Genomic DNA, 16125 nt, shown 5'->3' on the forward strand with positions numbered 1-16125 from the left:
CCGTGCGCTGTGGGTGACAGGGTAGAGCCATAACCTCCCCATCGGCCCTGCCCTGAGTGTGAGAGTGGTGGCGCCCCAACCCCCTGATCGACCCTGCTCTGTGGGTGATAGAAGGCAACGCCCCAAACCCCTGATTGGCCCTTCTCTGTGCATGACAGGGTACAGAACCCCAACCCCCCTGATGGGCCCTGCTCTGTGAGTGACAGGGGGTGGCATCACAACCTCCCGATCACCCTGCTCTGTGCATGACAGGGAGCAGCGCCCCAACTCCCCAATCGGCCCTGCTCTGAGCCCGACCAGGGGCTGCACGTAGGGATTGGGCCTGCCCTCTGCCACCCGGGAGCAGGCCTAAGCCAGCAGGTCGTTATCTCCCGAGGGGTCCCAGACTGCGAGAGGGCACAGGCTGGGCTGAGGGACCCCCCCTTTCCCCCTCCCCCCCGAGTGCACAGATTTTTGTGCACCGGGCCTCTAGTAAAATTAAAATAAAATCTGGAATATTTCACCCAAGTGGAATAATAATACCTCAGAACAGCACATCCTACTAAAATGATACTGCACGCACTTTGACCTTTGAGTTAGAGCACTTGGGCATCTCACAGCCACCAGGGGTGGCAAAGCTTGCAGCGCTCTGAGACCCCGTTGAAAGGTGCCTGACAAAACTGCTCTCACTGGGGAGCAGCTGAAGTTGTTTTCAGAAGAATGTTTGTTCCCCCTCTCGGATGTCCTCCCTGCACTTCATGGCCAACGGGTGTGTTTTCTGTTTAGAAACCCAAGTCTGACATGGTGAAGACTTCCCTTTGCTTACTGACATCCAGTGCCTACCGACTGCAGACAGAATGCAAGAAGACCCTTCCCGGGGACTGCAGCCCGCCCACGGACATCCAGCTGGTCACACAGCAGGTCATCCAGTGTGCGTACGACATCGCCAAGGCCGCCAAACAGCTGGTCACCATCACCACCAAAGAGAACAACAACTGAGCAGCGGAGCTGGCCCCTCTGTTTCCTGGGCTTTTCACAGCCCCGTTACAAATGTAGATGTGGAACTCCCGATTTTTACCAGAAACAAACATGTAATGAAAGCTTAAAACTTTTTTGAAAAAGACTCAGTATTATTTTTGCATGTTTTCTAACAAATTTTCAATTATTAATTTAACCCACTTGCCTTACTTTGTGACTGTTTGCCAGTTTTTCTGATGTTCTGTTGTGCTGTCAGTGACTGTTGAGCTCATGATCATGGACATCCAAAAGCATAGCTTCATTGTTGCAAGTTCGTTACCATTTATCCAGCCCTTAAAACTCCTTGCCTATGGTTAAAACTCTAAGTGAGATGTTTTAGTAAAACATTTTCTTGAGAGAGTTGGGTAAAAAAAAAAAAAAAATTCAACATTATCTGTTCCCTACCAAGCACTGTGCAATAAGTGAATTTTCTAACCTGTTGCAAATATCTCTTAAGTTTGGAGTATCTCCAAGCATGTATGAGGAGGACTTTGCCACTTTCTAAAAATAGTATAACGATCTCTCTTGGAAGGAGACAATGAATTGCTCCATTTCTTTTCACTGTGCTATCATGAGGTGTTCTTTAATTTCTCTATCTTGATCTTCTCTATTTTACTATCATCCTGAAGTCTCCGTGGCATCAGATAAGCACCCATCCTCCACGTCGTGTGTCACGTGGCCACGTCCTGGTAGGGGCACCGCTGTGTTACCACACGTGGTCTACTGCTCTGCCTTATCACAGGAAACCAGACTTCCCTTCCTGGGACAGCGGGAGGAGCAGCGCCCAGGCCATAGCTCCTCTGCACCCCCTCCCGTCAGTACCGTGAACACGGGAAGAGAAACCCTCTGCGCCCGGACCTTGTATGGCACCTCTCTCACCTGAAACTCGGTCACTCCTTTGACCACGTAAAGCCTTCTCGCGACCTGCTTCACGTAGCTCGTCCCCTTTAAGGACTTCTTGTGAGGTAAGATGTATACAGTCATCTGGGTTTATTTCTTTTTCACTATCGTGCTGGTTTTTAAAAATTGGACATCAGCTTTCAAGAATTCCTTAGAGAGTGTTTGGCTGACTAGCAGATGCCCCAAAGCTATGGAAGAGCACAAGTGTGAGCTCTGGGACACACTGAGGTGTTTCCTCAGCAGCTGGAGAGCACATTCCTGTACCTGCTGACTGCCGCCGCTTTGTGTGGGGCCTCAGACCTGGCCTAGACCAGAGGCCAGGCCGTGGTGAGGAAGAGGATGGGGTGAGCCAGGTGCGGAGCGGGGCAGGGGCATCAGGGGGGCCAGGGCACACCCAGTGGCACAGCAGCCCCCAGCTCCACTTGGGCTGCCAGGTGGAAAAGTGGATGCAGGGTTGCCAGAGCATTTATTTCTCAAGAGACTCCAGGAATCTGGATGTTTTTGTGCCATCTCTCTGTTTATAAATGCTGACGACTACTGCAGACATTTTCCCAGCACATGTGGGTGAGCTGTGGTCTCGAGGCCGCCGCGCACAGCCTCTGCCCTGGGGCCTGCGAACTGGTGCGAGTCGGGCTTCCCTAGTCCCACCTGGGTTAGCCTCTGAGCCGTGCCCGTATGTGGCCACCCTTTCCTTGCTTTACCCATATATTCTGTCCCGTAGTGCTCCTTCACACGTGTGAAGAAGTCACAATTATCAAAGTTGCCTAAATACATGCTGAACAAGCCTGCACTGTCAGAACTGTTTGATTCACAATCACCTTCATAGCTTGACCGTAAACTGTCACGAAAGGAGCACCTTGAGGGTGTTTGCTTGACTGAGTCACTGTGTGGACGCTCCTGCCGGCTTCACGTCACTGAGTAGCTTGGGGAAAGGGTCCAATCTCCAGAAGACTCGTCCACTTGCTGATGCGCACACCCTAAGTGCCGTCGATGCTGAGGGATGCTCCTACCTGCAGCTCCAGCCCCGTCGGGAAGCCACCTCTGCATGCTGTACACTCAGTGTCCCTCTTTCCTGCCAACACCCGCCCTCCTACTGGGCGCATTGGGTCCTCAGGAAAGGCCCAGCACGCTCTTGAGCTGGTGGCCGTGGCCCCCGGAGGACAGGTTTCTGAATAATGAGTTGTCTGTGATGGGCGCAGCGATGTCTTTCCTCGGACACGAGGACCTGCAATGAAGAGCGTTGCTTCTGCCCCAGAGTAAGTCCCGGAACGCGGAGCCCAGCGTTTTTGGTTGTAAGAACACCGCAGGGTTTGCTGTCGACCACAGCGCCCGAACTCCAGGAAGGAGTTCCAGGTGGCAAGACACACGGTGCTAGGAGGGCCGCCAGCTTCCTTCTCCGACCGCCCATTCCTCAACCTCAGCCTCAGCGAGGCCCTTGTCGCAGGCTCTCTGTCCTGGGGCAGACCGCCCCGTGTCTGCACGCCGCTCACCACTTTTTGCACATGGGTCCCACAGCCTTGCACTAATGTCTGTGTCCTAATGTCATGTTTTCCCTGTTCTCAACCCCCTCCCCCAGAGCCGGTAGGTCAGAGGTGCCCTTTACACAACAGGCACTTGCTGAGGCAGCTCCACCCCCAGCTCCGGGAACTGAAGGCACCTCTGCCTCAATGCAAATGGTTCTTATTTGCCAAAGAGCAGTCGGGCAAATGCACACTCGGGAGCTGTCCGGGGCCTTGGGCCTCTAGGCTGGGAGCCAGGAGCAAGGCAGCCTGGTGGTCCCCACAGCAGTTGCGCGCTCCCAGACATAGCATTTTCCTTCTCGTCCTGGTTGAAGGTCGCCCTTGTTTTTACGAAAGAAAAATGCTGCATAGGAATACTGAAATGCCTTTTATGGAAATGTTTTATCCATGTCACCCCTTCTTCTGCACTTACTTTTCATTTGTATTGTACATTCTATTCCTGTAATTATTGTACAACCCTTTAAGCGTTGTAAAATTGTTTTGGAATTTGTGCCTGCTAGTTACGCAATAAACAGGCTCTCTATCTGTCTCTGTGGTAATTGTATGTCTCCCGTCAATTAGTTGATGCTTCAGATACTCCCTCACCCCCTCTGATGAGACAGCACTGAAGACGCTTCGCCCGGCGCTCAGCTTACAGGGCTGAGGCCCTTTTCATCCTCTGCACCGGGGCATCAGTTCCAGGCACCTTCTCACAATGGGCTCTCTCCCTAAGTTTGACTTAAATTCAGTGAGAGTGGCTGCGCACAGGCGCCCTCACCTCCTCTTCCCAGGTGAGCTGGTCATGGGGCTCGTTTAGTCTAAGGCCAGTGGTCAGCAAACTCATTAGTCAACAGAGCCCAGTATCAACAGTACAACGATTGAAATTTCTTTTGAGAGCCAAATATTTTAAACTATATAGGTAGGTACATTGTTAATAACTTAATTAGGGTACTCCTAAGGCTTAGGAAGAGCCACACTCAAGGGGCCAAAGAGCCACATGTGGCTCGCGAGCCGCAGCTTGCCAACCACAGGGACTCTAAGGCCATCGGTCTCTTTCAGAGCAAGGTCCCCTGTGCAGGCTCACCTGGGGGACTGAATAGTCACACCGGGTTCATCGGGGCCACCCTCCGTCCCCAGCAGTCGTCCTCTGGAGAGGCGACTTGGGCTCTTCTCCCAGATGGAAGGGATGCGGCGGGACCTTTCTGAGCGAGATGTGCAGGGAAGATGGAGTCCTCAGTGATCCAGCTTGTCTGAGGTCCCGAGCCAGCTGGTCAGGCCATCAGCACCCACCCAGAAGCACCTCCGAGGGCAGGGCTCGTTAAAACCCTCCAGCATCTCGGACCCAGCAGCTGTGGGGAGGGCCGGGGCTGCTGCTGTGGGTCCTGGCAGCTCAGAAGCGCTGCTGTCCACCCTTCTCAGGGCCCTCCCCACCGGCAGCTCTGCGTTTCTGCTTTTAAATAGGTTTTTACAATACTAATGACAACATGTATCAACTACTTCCTCTGCGCCAGGCACTGTGCTGGGTTCTTGATGAGGATTAGCTCCTTTAGTCCTCACCACAACCCTGTGGGCATCAGTGCTGCTGAGGAAACTGACAGTCCAGGTGCCGTCCCAGGGGGAAGCGGGGAGCATGTGTGTTACTGAGTCGTCTTGATTGGCCCCGATGGCCCCTGTGGGCTTCACGACCCAGCGGAGTCTGTGACGAGGAGGCTCGGAGAATGTGGCCCCGTGGGGAGGGAGGCGTCTCTAGGTCCAAAGGGCAGCGGGTGACGTGAACACGGCTTCACTGGATACATGGGGCACAGTCTGCTTGTGGCCCTGGAGTGGAGGCTGTGCCATCCTTGAGCCCTGGGCACTGGAACCCCTACAGCATTTGTTGAGTGACTAACTCAGGGGTGGGCAAACTTTTTGACTCGAGGGCCACAATGGGTTCTTAAACTGGACCAGAGGGCCGGAACAAAAGCATGGATGGAGTGTTTGTGTGAACTAATATAAATTCAAAGTAAACATCATTACATAAAAGGGTGCGGTCTTTTTTTTCAATAGTTTTATTCATTTCAAACGGGCCCGCGGGCCGTAGTTTGCCCACGGCTGGACCAACTGGACAGACTGTCCTCTGGCTCCCAAGCACCTTGAGCAGCGCTTTCCCATCCATGGGGCTGTGTGGGGGTGACCTCACCGCAGGGACAGTTCAGTGACCATCTGAGGATGACCCGCTGCCCAGCAGGCTGGCGTGCAAGGCTCTCCAGGAGCCCGTCCCTGTGGCCCAGACACCAGGCTAGAAGAGTGAGTGGTCCCCACCTCGACCAGCCAGCCACCGAGCCAGACGCCAGGCCCCATGAGGTGTGTCAGACGCCGGCAAAGGCCAAAGTCCCTCTGCAGAAGCGCCCAAAGAAACCCATTTGTGTCGTCAACCCAGAGGAGCAAGGCCTGTGTCACTGGCAAGCCAGAAGCTGTTCCTCAGGAACTAGGGCAGCGGCAGGTGTGGCAGTGCCACCTGGCAGGGGTGACCTCACACATAGGGAGTCCCCACAGCGTCCTCTCCCCTAAATGTTTCCACATAGAAACAGAGACTATATAACGCTTTAAGTTTTATGAAAAATACCTAAAAACCCAGATCCTGAAAAAATACTCATTATATCCATAAAATACTATGTCCACAATAAGTAGAAAAAGGTGCTTAAGAACAAAATCAATACGCATACACAAAATATATATCAGATAAAGGAAGCTCTAAATTTGGAAACATATTTTTTAATAAATTTTTATTGATTTCAGAGAGGAAGAGGGAGAGATAGAAACATCAATGATGAGAGAATCATTGGCTGCCTCTTGCACGCCCCCTACTGGGGATCTAGCCCGCAATCCGGGCATGCGCCCTTAACTGGAATCGAACACAGGACTACCCCTATCAGTCCTGTACTAGAGCTCAGACAATACAACTGCTATTTCCCTGTGGAGAAGAGGCTCCGATGGAAATGAGAGGGGAGGCAATACCAATTTACCAGAAAAATGAGCATAACCTAGAATAAGTGAACAGTCCTAGAGAATATTCTGTCCAAACCTGCAGAGTTAGATGAAATAAGTAAAAATCTATCGTTCTACACAACCACTTTGCAGCAATTAATAAAGCAACAGTAAGAGCCTGGAAGCGATGCCGTCAAACCAACTTTATTTCACATGAAGGGACATCTGAGATGGGAATACATGAGCCTGCGTGGAAAGTGGTGTCAGGGGATCATATCCAAAGAAACTCAAGACAAAACGAGAAACAGATGAAGGATGCCGTTTGCAGCTTCATTTGTTCTTGTAGCACAATGCAGCCCTCCCACTCAGGATTTTTAAATAAACTCTGGTTTTAATAACGTGGGACAGTCATTAGCTATAATTTACTGATAGGGGTTCTTGAACACAATATAATGAAAACTGAAACTTGACCGAAAGACACGAAAAAAATGCAAGTCATAAAAATGTGCTGCCAGGAACTTCTTGCAGCTATCTGTGGAGATTAATCTAGAACTATGTCACACTGATGGCACGGGTAGAGAAGTCTGTGGTTGAGTCTGATCTCATTTCCTCAGGCCAATGCCTCCCTTTCCTCTGGCACATAACCCCCAGGAGGCTGTACGTGCCCGAGACCTTCCTGAGACACCAAAGGTCCACAGTGTCACATCACAAGGCGAGCCATGCAAGCGACCTTGAGGCTCAGTGACACAGATCACTCCCCTCCCACCACACACAGCGCGCATTGGAAATTCCACCAAAATGCTTCCCGAAGACTCTTTTCTTGTCCCCGTTCCAGAAGGCACCCCTGGACCACACCAGACGGTTTCAGGGTTCACAGTTCTTCTCTTCAGAAAACCAGACGGGACCCTTCTGGGACCACTACACTAATACCCCACACGCTTGTCTTCAATAGAACACATTTCAACTGTAATTTAAACATTGAGCCTTCCCGCAGATCTCTGGCTGGGGACGTCATCAGAGGCTGACAATTAAGGGCGAGACAGCAGAACCTGGATCCTGCGGTGGACACAACTTGGAACTCTGCCTTACGTTCCTCATGAACGGCACAGGCCGTGACAGCGCGGTCAGTGTGATCCCAGCCCCTTTCTTAATCGGAAAGGAGGGAGGCCTCCTGCCGGTGTTAGTCTGTCCAGCCCCTGATCACTTAACCTGCACCTGCACAGGCTCGCTGAGCTATTGCCAGTGACCCCAACGCTAGAACAGGACGTTGTCACACCGTCTGCTGCTGCACATCAAAGGCCTTCGCACCTCAGCTCTGTGCTTCCAGTGGTAAGGAAGTCAGTTCCAAGCAATTCTGGGATGCCCGTAAGGCTGAAAGCAGAAAGAAAACCTGGAATTAGATCAGCGTTCTCTGAAGCAATGGGAATTCACCCATTTTAAGTAAAAGCTAGAAGCACAGTGTAAACAGCTATTGTCACTCACAGCCAAAGCAGCACTGACCCCAGGCCACAGATGAGGCGCTTGCTGGCTCGTTTTAAAGTACCAGCCCTGAGTACATTTTCAGCTGTGCTCTGTGACACCCTGACCCTGAGACTCTCACTGGCCATGGTCACCAAGTTTAAAACGCTGTCCCCTGCACCTCAAGAGCCCAGCCGGTCAGGACATTAACATTCTGGAGCAGGTGCAGTAGCTGCTGATGGTTTCATATCGGCTTCCAAGGAGCCGGCCTGCCTTGCAGCACTCAGAGCGCCTGGGTCCCTGATAAAGGAGGGGCAGCAGTGACGGCCTGCTGGCCTCAGCGAGCTCCCTCAGAGCAGGGGTCACTGACGTCCTGCAGTGGCAGGGAAAGGGGGGGTGAGGAGGGGAGAACCGACGAGGGGGCGGGGTTCTGACGTCTGCGTAGTTAGGGCCCAGAACCATGGCCTTCTCCTCTCACCAGCTGTGGCCAACACTCTCCCAAGATTGCTATTTGTCCCCAAACAGGGTTCCAGGACACAGCTTAGCAGTCGGGACCTCCCTCCTTGGGCTGCAGCGACAGGAGCCAAAGCAAAATCACCTCCAGGGCTGGCTGAGGCCCCACCAACGACCGAAACAGACCCCATTGAGAAACAGACCCCGTCAAGGTGACCTACTGTAGCGAAAAGGAAGCACACAAGAGGAGAGCAAGGGTCTCCCAGCTGCTGGGAGCAGAGCCGCGCACAGCGTGTGCACAGGCTGGAGAGCAGGGGCCAGGCCGAGGGGTTGGCAGTGGTGGCCCGTCCCCGCAGGCTCCCTACCTTGGGCCGGTATCCCTGCTTGGCCATCATCTTGGCCTCCTGCTGCAGCAGGGCACTGGTGAGCTGCTCCGCCTGCCTCGCCTCCTCCTCCTCCTCCGCCTCCTGCTGGTCCGCTTCCCAGGCCTGCCGCTGGCACTCTGCCACCTGGACACACAGAGTAAGTCACCGGAGACCAGGCCCGCGGGGCAGACCCTGCCTCCGATCAGCAGGGCAGCTGTGGACCTACCCCCGCTGGAGTCAGCAGGTGAGAGGGAGGGACGTGCCCACAGCGGGCGGGGCATGTGGTGCAGAAGCGTCGTGCGTGGCAGTGCGCGCCTGGTAGGAAGCTCTGGACGCGGCCACGTCTTTGGGAGATTTTGTTACCTATTCGGTACTGAACTGAATGGAGGCTTGTGGCCCAGTGAGCGACGTGTTTGCAGATGGGACAGGAATGAGACGGGGCAGTAATGACAGACCCGCTTCACAGTCAGCAGGAGATACATGACTGTGGGCTTCTTATGGGAGTGCCAGGCGGCGGGAATCAGCCGAGGGCCCGAATCCTGTGCCACCACCAGGCAGGGTCCACCATGCAGGGCACCCAGGCCCTGTGGCCGCAGCGCTCATCCCCTCGCTGAGGCTGCTCCCGCCGTGAGGGGCCCACCTGGGCTTCCAGCTCCTGTTTCCTGGCGGATTTCAGTTCCTCACTCTCCTCTTTCTCTCGACGAGCTGCCTCTCTTGCCTCCTCCAGGTTCTGAATAAGTTGCTCCCTGTGTCTTAGGGATTCCTCTTGCGCCCGTCGGTTTTGTTCAATCTTTTCTTGTATTTGTTGTTGTCTCCCTGTCAGGACCTGGCCTCCGCAGAAAGGAAAGGGAGGTTTTGGGTTGCCTCTTAGCAGACCCCTGTTCTGCAAGCTGTGGGCAGCTGGCTGCACCTGCGCCGAGACCCAGCCTGACCTAAACTCGCCAGACGAAGGCAAGCCCAGATGAGAGAACCGACCCACGTTCCCCCTTTCAACCACTGTAAGGTAACTCAGCACAGGGAAATGAAGACTTTCCCCAAAGATTTCCTTTCAGCTGCCGTGTGTCTATACACATTATTTAAATGCTGGCAAATAAAACACATTCTCTAGTCCACTTTTGATTACGCACCCACAAAAAACACTGCTAGGTACGGACAAGCTTCACACACGAAGATGTTTACTGCAGTGTTTCCTATAATGGCTCAAAATTAGACAGAGAATGGAAACTCACCAAGGGGAATGGAAAAACAAACTATGGTATACCCACGTGATGATATACTATGCAGCCAAAATGATATTTACAGCCCTGGCCGATTTGGCTCAATGGATAGAGCATCAACCTGCAGACTGAAGGGTCCGGGTTCGATTCTGGTCAAGGGCACATGCCTGGGTTGCGGGCTTGATCCCCAATACGGGGTGTGCAGGAGGCAGCCAATCAATGATTCTCTCTCATCATTGATGTTTCTATCTCTCTCTCCTTCCCTCCCTCTTCCTTCCTATCTGAAACCAATAAAAAAATACGTTAAAAAAACAATTAAAATTGAAAAATGGTATTTACAAAGAAGATGTAACAGCATGTAAGGATGCTTGAAATCAGATCACACAGCATAAGAGACGTGTAGGTAAACATGCTGTGTCGAGACGGAGTGTGGAAGGAGCAGGAACAGTGGCGGTGTAGACGGCAGGGGTCTGGGTGTTTCTAACAAGATATATTACGTTCTTTAATGGCCAGAGAGGACTCTGTCCCCAAAATATCTGGCAGGCTCAGTCCCTAACCCCACACCGGCCCGGCACCGCCAGCCACGCCCTCCCAGCGGGATTACCTCGGCCATCAGCCTGTCCCGTGCGCTCCTCTCGCGGGTCCACTCGGCCTCTCTCTTTTCCCACATCTCCTTGGCTTCCTCCCTGGGGAAACAGGACCATGGCAGCGGCTCCTCACCCCCACCGATGGCGGACGGACCAGCAGGGCTCCGAGGCCCCGGGCGGCACGGCTGTGGGCCAGCCTCCAGTAAACCTCTCCTCACGGAGTGTCCCTACCAGCAAGACCTTGAAGGGACCTTTTTTAATGCTCCACCTCTTTCTAAAAGGCACGCTGATGACTTGCACCTGGGCCACTTCAACACTGAGGCGAGTGAAGCGGCCGGTGCCGAGCTGTGGCCGCGCTCCTGGGGTCCCAGCCGGCTCGCCCTGGGGCCGGCGCCAATGAGGGACTTCCTCGCGTCTGCAGGGCCCGCAGATCTGCACTGGGCGGGCATCTGCACACACGTGCTCAAGGAATGCTGCCTGCTGTTGTTTCAATCTGCTGGGCTCACTGTGAGGACCCAGGCCCACGTGTACAGCCCCAGCAGCACCATCTCCAGCATGAGGACCATTTCCTTTCAGATGCTAAGACTTCAGATGAGCCGGCCCTTACTTTAACCCTAAGGATCTCCATCGTGACCGAAGGGAAGCACCCTCACAGCCAGGTCCTCACAAAGCCACTCCTCATGAGTGACGGACAGGCAGGACCCGGGACGGGCGTTTCAGGAACAGACCCCCGGGGAGACCTGCTGGGACCCCAGGACAGAGAGGCGGGCGCGCCCACAGCTGCCTCACCTCAGCAGCATCTGCAGCTCCGCCTCCTGCTCCCGCTCCCGCTGCAGCTGCTGCTCCAGAGCCTGCTGCATCCACACCACGTCCGCCCGGGCCTGCGCCCGCCGCGCCGAGTGCTCCCGCTGGGCCTCCACCTCCTCCTCCAGGAGGGCCTGCAGGATGCGCCTGTCCGCCTCCTGGGGGGAGGAGGGGGAGGGAGGAAGGACTGAGGGCGCTGGCCGAGCCCCTCTCCTGTGCAGACGCTCGTGACGCTGCCAGATGCTCTCCACGTGGACGCGGAAGAGGTTGGGGTGGTTGAAAGGACACCGCGGAGGCCCAGGAGCTGTTCTCTGCCTCAAGGGCGAGCCCTCTGCCGCCACCCGCAGGTCCCTGCCCTCAGACACATCTGCTAGCTCAGCCTTGCGGACAGTTTGACAGCAATCCCACTTCTAAGAACACAGACTCCAGACGCACACATGCCGAGGTTTACGCACAGAAGTTCGCTGCCGCCGTCACCTAAGAGGGGAAAGCCGTAAACAACGCCAACACCCGGGTAGGGCCAGCTGTTAGGTACATGGCACGGCGGAAGGGTGTGAGGAATCCGGGGGCCTGGAGCCGGGAAAGGCGCCTCGGGGGGAAGCCGGAGGGCACTGCCCCAGAGGGCCCTGCCAGGGAGGAGGAGGACACGCAGGCAGGATGGGAGCACACGCCCTCGCAGGGAGACAGGACACCGAGCAGCTGGGAAACAGAACAAGCTCAACCTAGGCAGACGGATCCCGAAGTGGGAGCGTTACCCTCAGGTAAACAGGCGAGGAGCACGGCTTCAGGTGGTTTTTCAGAAACCACACCCCCCCACGTGTGCTGGCGGGTAAACTGCCCACAGGGCACGTGCCAGCAGAGCCCGCGGGGGAGGGCCGGGCCGGGGTCTCACTCTGCGTCTCACTTCTCACTGAGCAATGGAAACATGGCTCTCAGAGGTGAGAGGACGCCAGCAGTCTCTCCACTCACCAGCTCCTCCTGGATCTGCTGTGCGCGTCTGTTGAGTTGCACGTTATACTGATGTCTCAAAAAGCGTCTAAAAAGGAACAAAATAGTGGTTCCCTTCATCAATGTCTTACCAAGAATTAGACAGAAGTTAGACAGCTACTCACTACAGGGTGCACCCTTCCTGTTTCAGGGACACCGAGAGAGAGGGGGGGGGGGAGGGGCTCTGAGGGCGGAGCCCCTCCACGCACCCCAGCTCCGCCTTCTGCCGGAGGGCTGCCATCTGCTCCCTCTCTTCTGCCAGCCGCTCCAGCTCCCACCGCTGCCTCAGCAGGTTCTCCCGCTCCTTCTTCAGTTTGGTGGCCTGTGGTTACAATGACAGCAACCCCAGGAGGTCAGGAGACTCGGCTCCCTTCACTCCTCCTCTCCGTTCCCAGCAGACTAGGCAACAGGCTGGCCTGCCGCCTGGCGACCACGCCCCTCCCGCCCGAGCCCCTTGCTGCAGCTTAGCTCACTCATTCACCCAACTCAGATGAGCCATTTCTTACAAGAGCCATTGCCAACCCTGTGGACAAGGAGCCTCTGCTGTGCTCCCCGGGACCCTGTACTGCCCACGCCTCACTGCGGCTCACCATCTGCCCCTCCACCTCACACGCCCCCGCCGTGAGGGCCAGGTCTGTGAGGCTTGCTCACGGCGGTATCTCTAGCACCCAGCCCAGCCTGGCACCCAGAATAAGTCGTGAGCGCCAAGATCTAGTTCTCCCTTCATTCAGGCCTGGGACGGGGGCTTCCCTCCTCTGAGTAGGAAGGTCCCACCCCCTCAGGGAACCTGCACATCTTTCTCAAAATAGCCTTCAGACCAAAGACCCTCACAGTTTGTGCCTTGAGTCCAAAGGCTGCTGGCCAGGAGGAGCCATGTGCTAGAACGTCAGACTACTAGTAAGTCAGGTTCACTGAGTGCTGGGACACCGAGTTCTACGAAGACTCTCAGGCAGAGAGGAAGGTGCCATCTCCACACGGCTGACACTCTAGGATGAGGCACACAGCACGACACAGGAGCAGGGACACCGCAGACGCCAGCCGCGTTGCTGCATTTCCGAGAAGCGCCTCCCTAGGAGGCTGTCTTCACAGCAGCCATGACATGCCCATTGTAACAAGCACTGAGGAGGCCCCGCGGGCGCGGCCGTGCCCTCACCTCCACCTCCTGCACCTTCAGCTCCTCCATCTGCTGCAGCAGCGCCGCCGCCTGGCGTTTATCCTCCAACTGCCTCCTCTCCTCTTCCGCCTTCATCCGTCCCAGCGCTTCCCTGCGGGCCGTCTCATATTCATTTTCATACCGTTTGTTCTCTTCCTCCTCCACAGCGTCTTGCTACGTGGGGCCAAGTGAATCGAGATCAGTTTCCGTAATACGCAGCCCCTGCCAGCGTGCAGCTGGCCGCAGGCCGGGGTCCTCCCCCCACGTGCCCCACCTGAGCGGCCACTCGCCGCTGAGTGACCCCGCGCTCGTGCTCACGGGAACTGTGGACTGACTCCCACTTCCGAGAGACGAGGCTGGGAGCACGCGGGCAGTGCGGGCACCGCGGGAGGGCTCCACAAATACCGAGACACGGGGAGTCTCCACTATCGCCCGTGGGGCGTTTCCCGAGTCCTAGCCCACACCTGCTTTTTTTCTTCTTTCTGTGTTTCCCAAGAGCTTATCACGTGCTTCTTGTGAAGGTCCGACTCCATCTGAGGATAAGAAAGAGATGATTAATTTCCTCTCGGGGTCACCCAGCAGACGTTCCCTGGGAGCGCAGGGCCTGCACTGAAACGTGACCGTGACTTCCTTTGTGAGGACACAAGCGTGGCCCAGGTGTCTGGGGAGGGAGCACAGGATGACCCTAAAGCAGGTCAACTGGAAAACCAGCCCGGCCGGCGTGCCTCAGTGGTTGAGCATCGACCTGTGAACCAGGAGGTCACGGTTTGATTCCTGGTCAGGGCCTCGATCCCCAGTGCAGGAGGCAGCCAATCAATGATTCTCTCTCATCATTGATGTTTCTATCTCTCCCTTCCTCTCAAAACCAATAAAAATATATTTAAACAAAAGAAAGAAGGAAGGAAGGAAGGAAGGAAGGAAGGAAGGAAGGAAGGAAGGAAGGAAGGGAGGGAGAAAGGAAGAAAGGAAGGACAGCTGTGGATGCACGTGGCCAGCTCCAGCAGAGAACACGTCTGCGTGGTTAGTGAGAGAGTCGTGTTTAAAGGGTCTTTTGGATCAGAAAATGAATTGCATACAGTACTCTGTCCAAAAGCGTTATGTGCGAAATTGTTCATAAAAATTTAAATTTTCTTTCTCAACTTACAAATATGGACATTTGCAACTAAATGTTCTGAATAAGCTTTTCGGAGCAAATGGCTTTGGAGGACCCATGAAGCAGGTGCCTCAATCCAGAAGGTCCTCTCTTCATCTCTGCACCCGCAAGTTAGCACCCGTGTCCTTCTAACACCTCCACCTGCAGCTCCGCTGGGACGCCTGTCTGAGCTCCACTGATGGGGGCACTGCCCTGATGCCCACACCCTGCACCCTGCACTGTAACGAGCTGCCCACTGGCTCCCCCAGGAGGAGTGGGGACCGCCTCTCGCTGCACAGGTGGACATCACACCAGATGGGCAATGACAGTGGGTAAATCACCAAGGAACCAGATCTGCTGGTGCTCCTCTCAGGGCTGGAGTGCTCCCTCCTGCCTCCACCCAGCGCAAGACGCAATCTAAAACCAGCCGGGACACGCGATGGCGCCCCCTTAGGGTGCCCGGTTCTCACCTCTCGAAGTGTGGGGTCGTTCTTCTTCCAGTGTTCATACAAAAGCTGCTCAGCAACCTGCCAAGGAAACCAGAGGGAGCCTGGGGTGGCTTTGCAGATCCACACACGTTTCGGATAACCCACCCTGGGAGCCAGCTGTCACTGCACTGCCCTCAGAGCCCCCGCCTGGCACCCATGGGTCCGGGAGCCGGACCCCAAGCCGAACCAGGCGGCAGTGACGGAGGGCGCCAGGCCGGACGGCACGTGTGGGTCCTAGACGCTGCAGGTCTGCTTCCCATGACACAGCAGCTAAAACCCGGCCCGGCTCACCTGCCACTCAGCTACGTTGAAGAGAAAACACCCCAGTCCCAGGCCTCGTGGGGCCACAGAACTGGAATAAAGAAAAAGAGCTAAGACGGGATGATTTCAAGGGCCACGGAGAACAGAGACGACTCATGCAAAACACCCACCGAGAGGCAGCGCTTTCCTGCTGGCGCTGAAGTTACGGCCACCGCGTCTGTGCGGAGCGGCCAGGGGTGACCGCGGGCGCAGCCCTGACGGCTGGGATGCTGCCGAGGGCGTGAGAACGTACCAGCTTCCTTTGCTCCTCCCGGGCTGACTTGAGAGTCCTGTGCTGCTCCCGAATTCTTTTTTCCCTCAAGGTCATGCTCAGCCTCAGCTCCTGCAGTTCTCTGGCCAGCAGGTCCTGCTCCTCCAGCAGCAGCCGCTGGAGCCTCTCCCGCCTGGCCGCCAGCTGCCTCTTCTGCTCCTCCTTCATCTTCTCGCGCTGATAGGCGTGCATGCTGGGTGAGATGGAGCCACCAGTCAGCCACGTGGGCCACGGCGACCTGGATAAAGAGGCTGAGGTGCAATAACAGGGTGGCATGGAGGTCACAGGACACTGTGCAGGACAGAATCCTGTACCTGCAATAAGAAAACGTGTAATGGAGGAAAAACTAAGATGGCGGCAGAGATAAACACCGGGAAATTAATGCCGCTCACAACAATTGATTAATACCTCAGAGAAACAATACGGACATCATCCAGAACAACAGGAAGCCTGGCTGACTGTAAACTCTACAACTAGAAGGCAGGAAAGGCACACTGAGACCCAGAGAAGCTGCAGAAGTGAAGCGCAGAGGTACGGGGTTCGCGCGC

General features: G+C 55.3%; 2 protein-coding genes across 18 annotated transcripts in view; one reads left to right on the forward strand and one right to left on the reverse strand.

The window, feature by feature from the left end:
• The window catches only part of GIT2 (G protein-coupled receptor kinase interacting ArfGAP 2), a 53678-nt gene extending 49733 nt beyond the window's left edge, over positions 1-3945 (forward strand). For 14 of the 15 annotated variants that reach the window (XM_006770309.2, XM_006770314.2, XM_006770313.2 and 11 more), the window contains one exon: positions 766-3945. In XM_006770309.2, coding sequence (XP_006770372.1) covers positions 766-978 — 213 coding nt within the window. In that variant the 3' untranslated portion in view covers positions 979-3945. The remainder of the gene's footprint in view (positions 1-765) is intronic. The other variant, XR_001514999.1, reaches the window with a different exon arrangement.
• Positions 1-16125, reverse strand: part of TCHP (trichoplein, keratin filament binding) — a 25063-nt gene that overhangs the window by 5762 nt on the left and 3176 nt on the right. For 2 of the 3 annotated variants that reach the window (XM_006770323.2, XM_015568179.1), the window contains 10 exons: positions 14989-15045; positions 13851-13919; positions 13387-13560; positions 12443-12555; positions 12216-12282; positions 11232-11404; positions 10460-10541; positions 9279-9464; positions 8639-8782; positions 6546-7733 (listed from right to left, as the gene is read on the reverse strand). In XM_006770323.2, the coding sequence (XP_006770386.1) occupies positions 7701-7733; positions 8639-8782; positions 9279-9464; positions 10460-10541; positions 11232-11404; positions 12216-12282; positions 12443-12555; positions 13387-13560; positions 13851-13919; positions 14989-15045 (1098 nt within the window). In that variant the 3' untranslated portion in view covers positions 6546-7700. Of the gene's footprint in view, positions 1-6545; positions 7734-8638; positions 8783-9278; positions 9465-10459; positions 10542-11231; positions 11405-12215; positions 12283-12442; positions 12556-13386; positions 13561-13850; positions 13920-14988; positions 15046-16125 lie in introns of those variants that run through there. The other variant, XR_001515000.1, reaches the window with a different exon arrangement.

Source organism: Myotis davidii, unplaced genomic scaffold (assembly GCF_000327345.1).
Source record: "Myotis davidii unplaced genomic scaffold, ASM32734v1 scaffold803, whole genome shotgun sequence".
NCBI lineage: Eukaryota > Metazoa > Chordata > Mammalia > Chiroptera > Vespertilionidae > Myotis > Myotis davidii.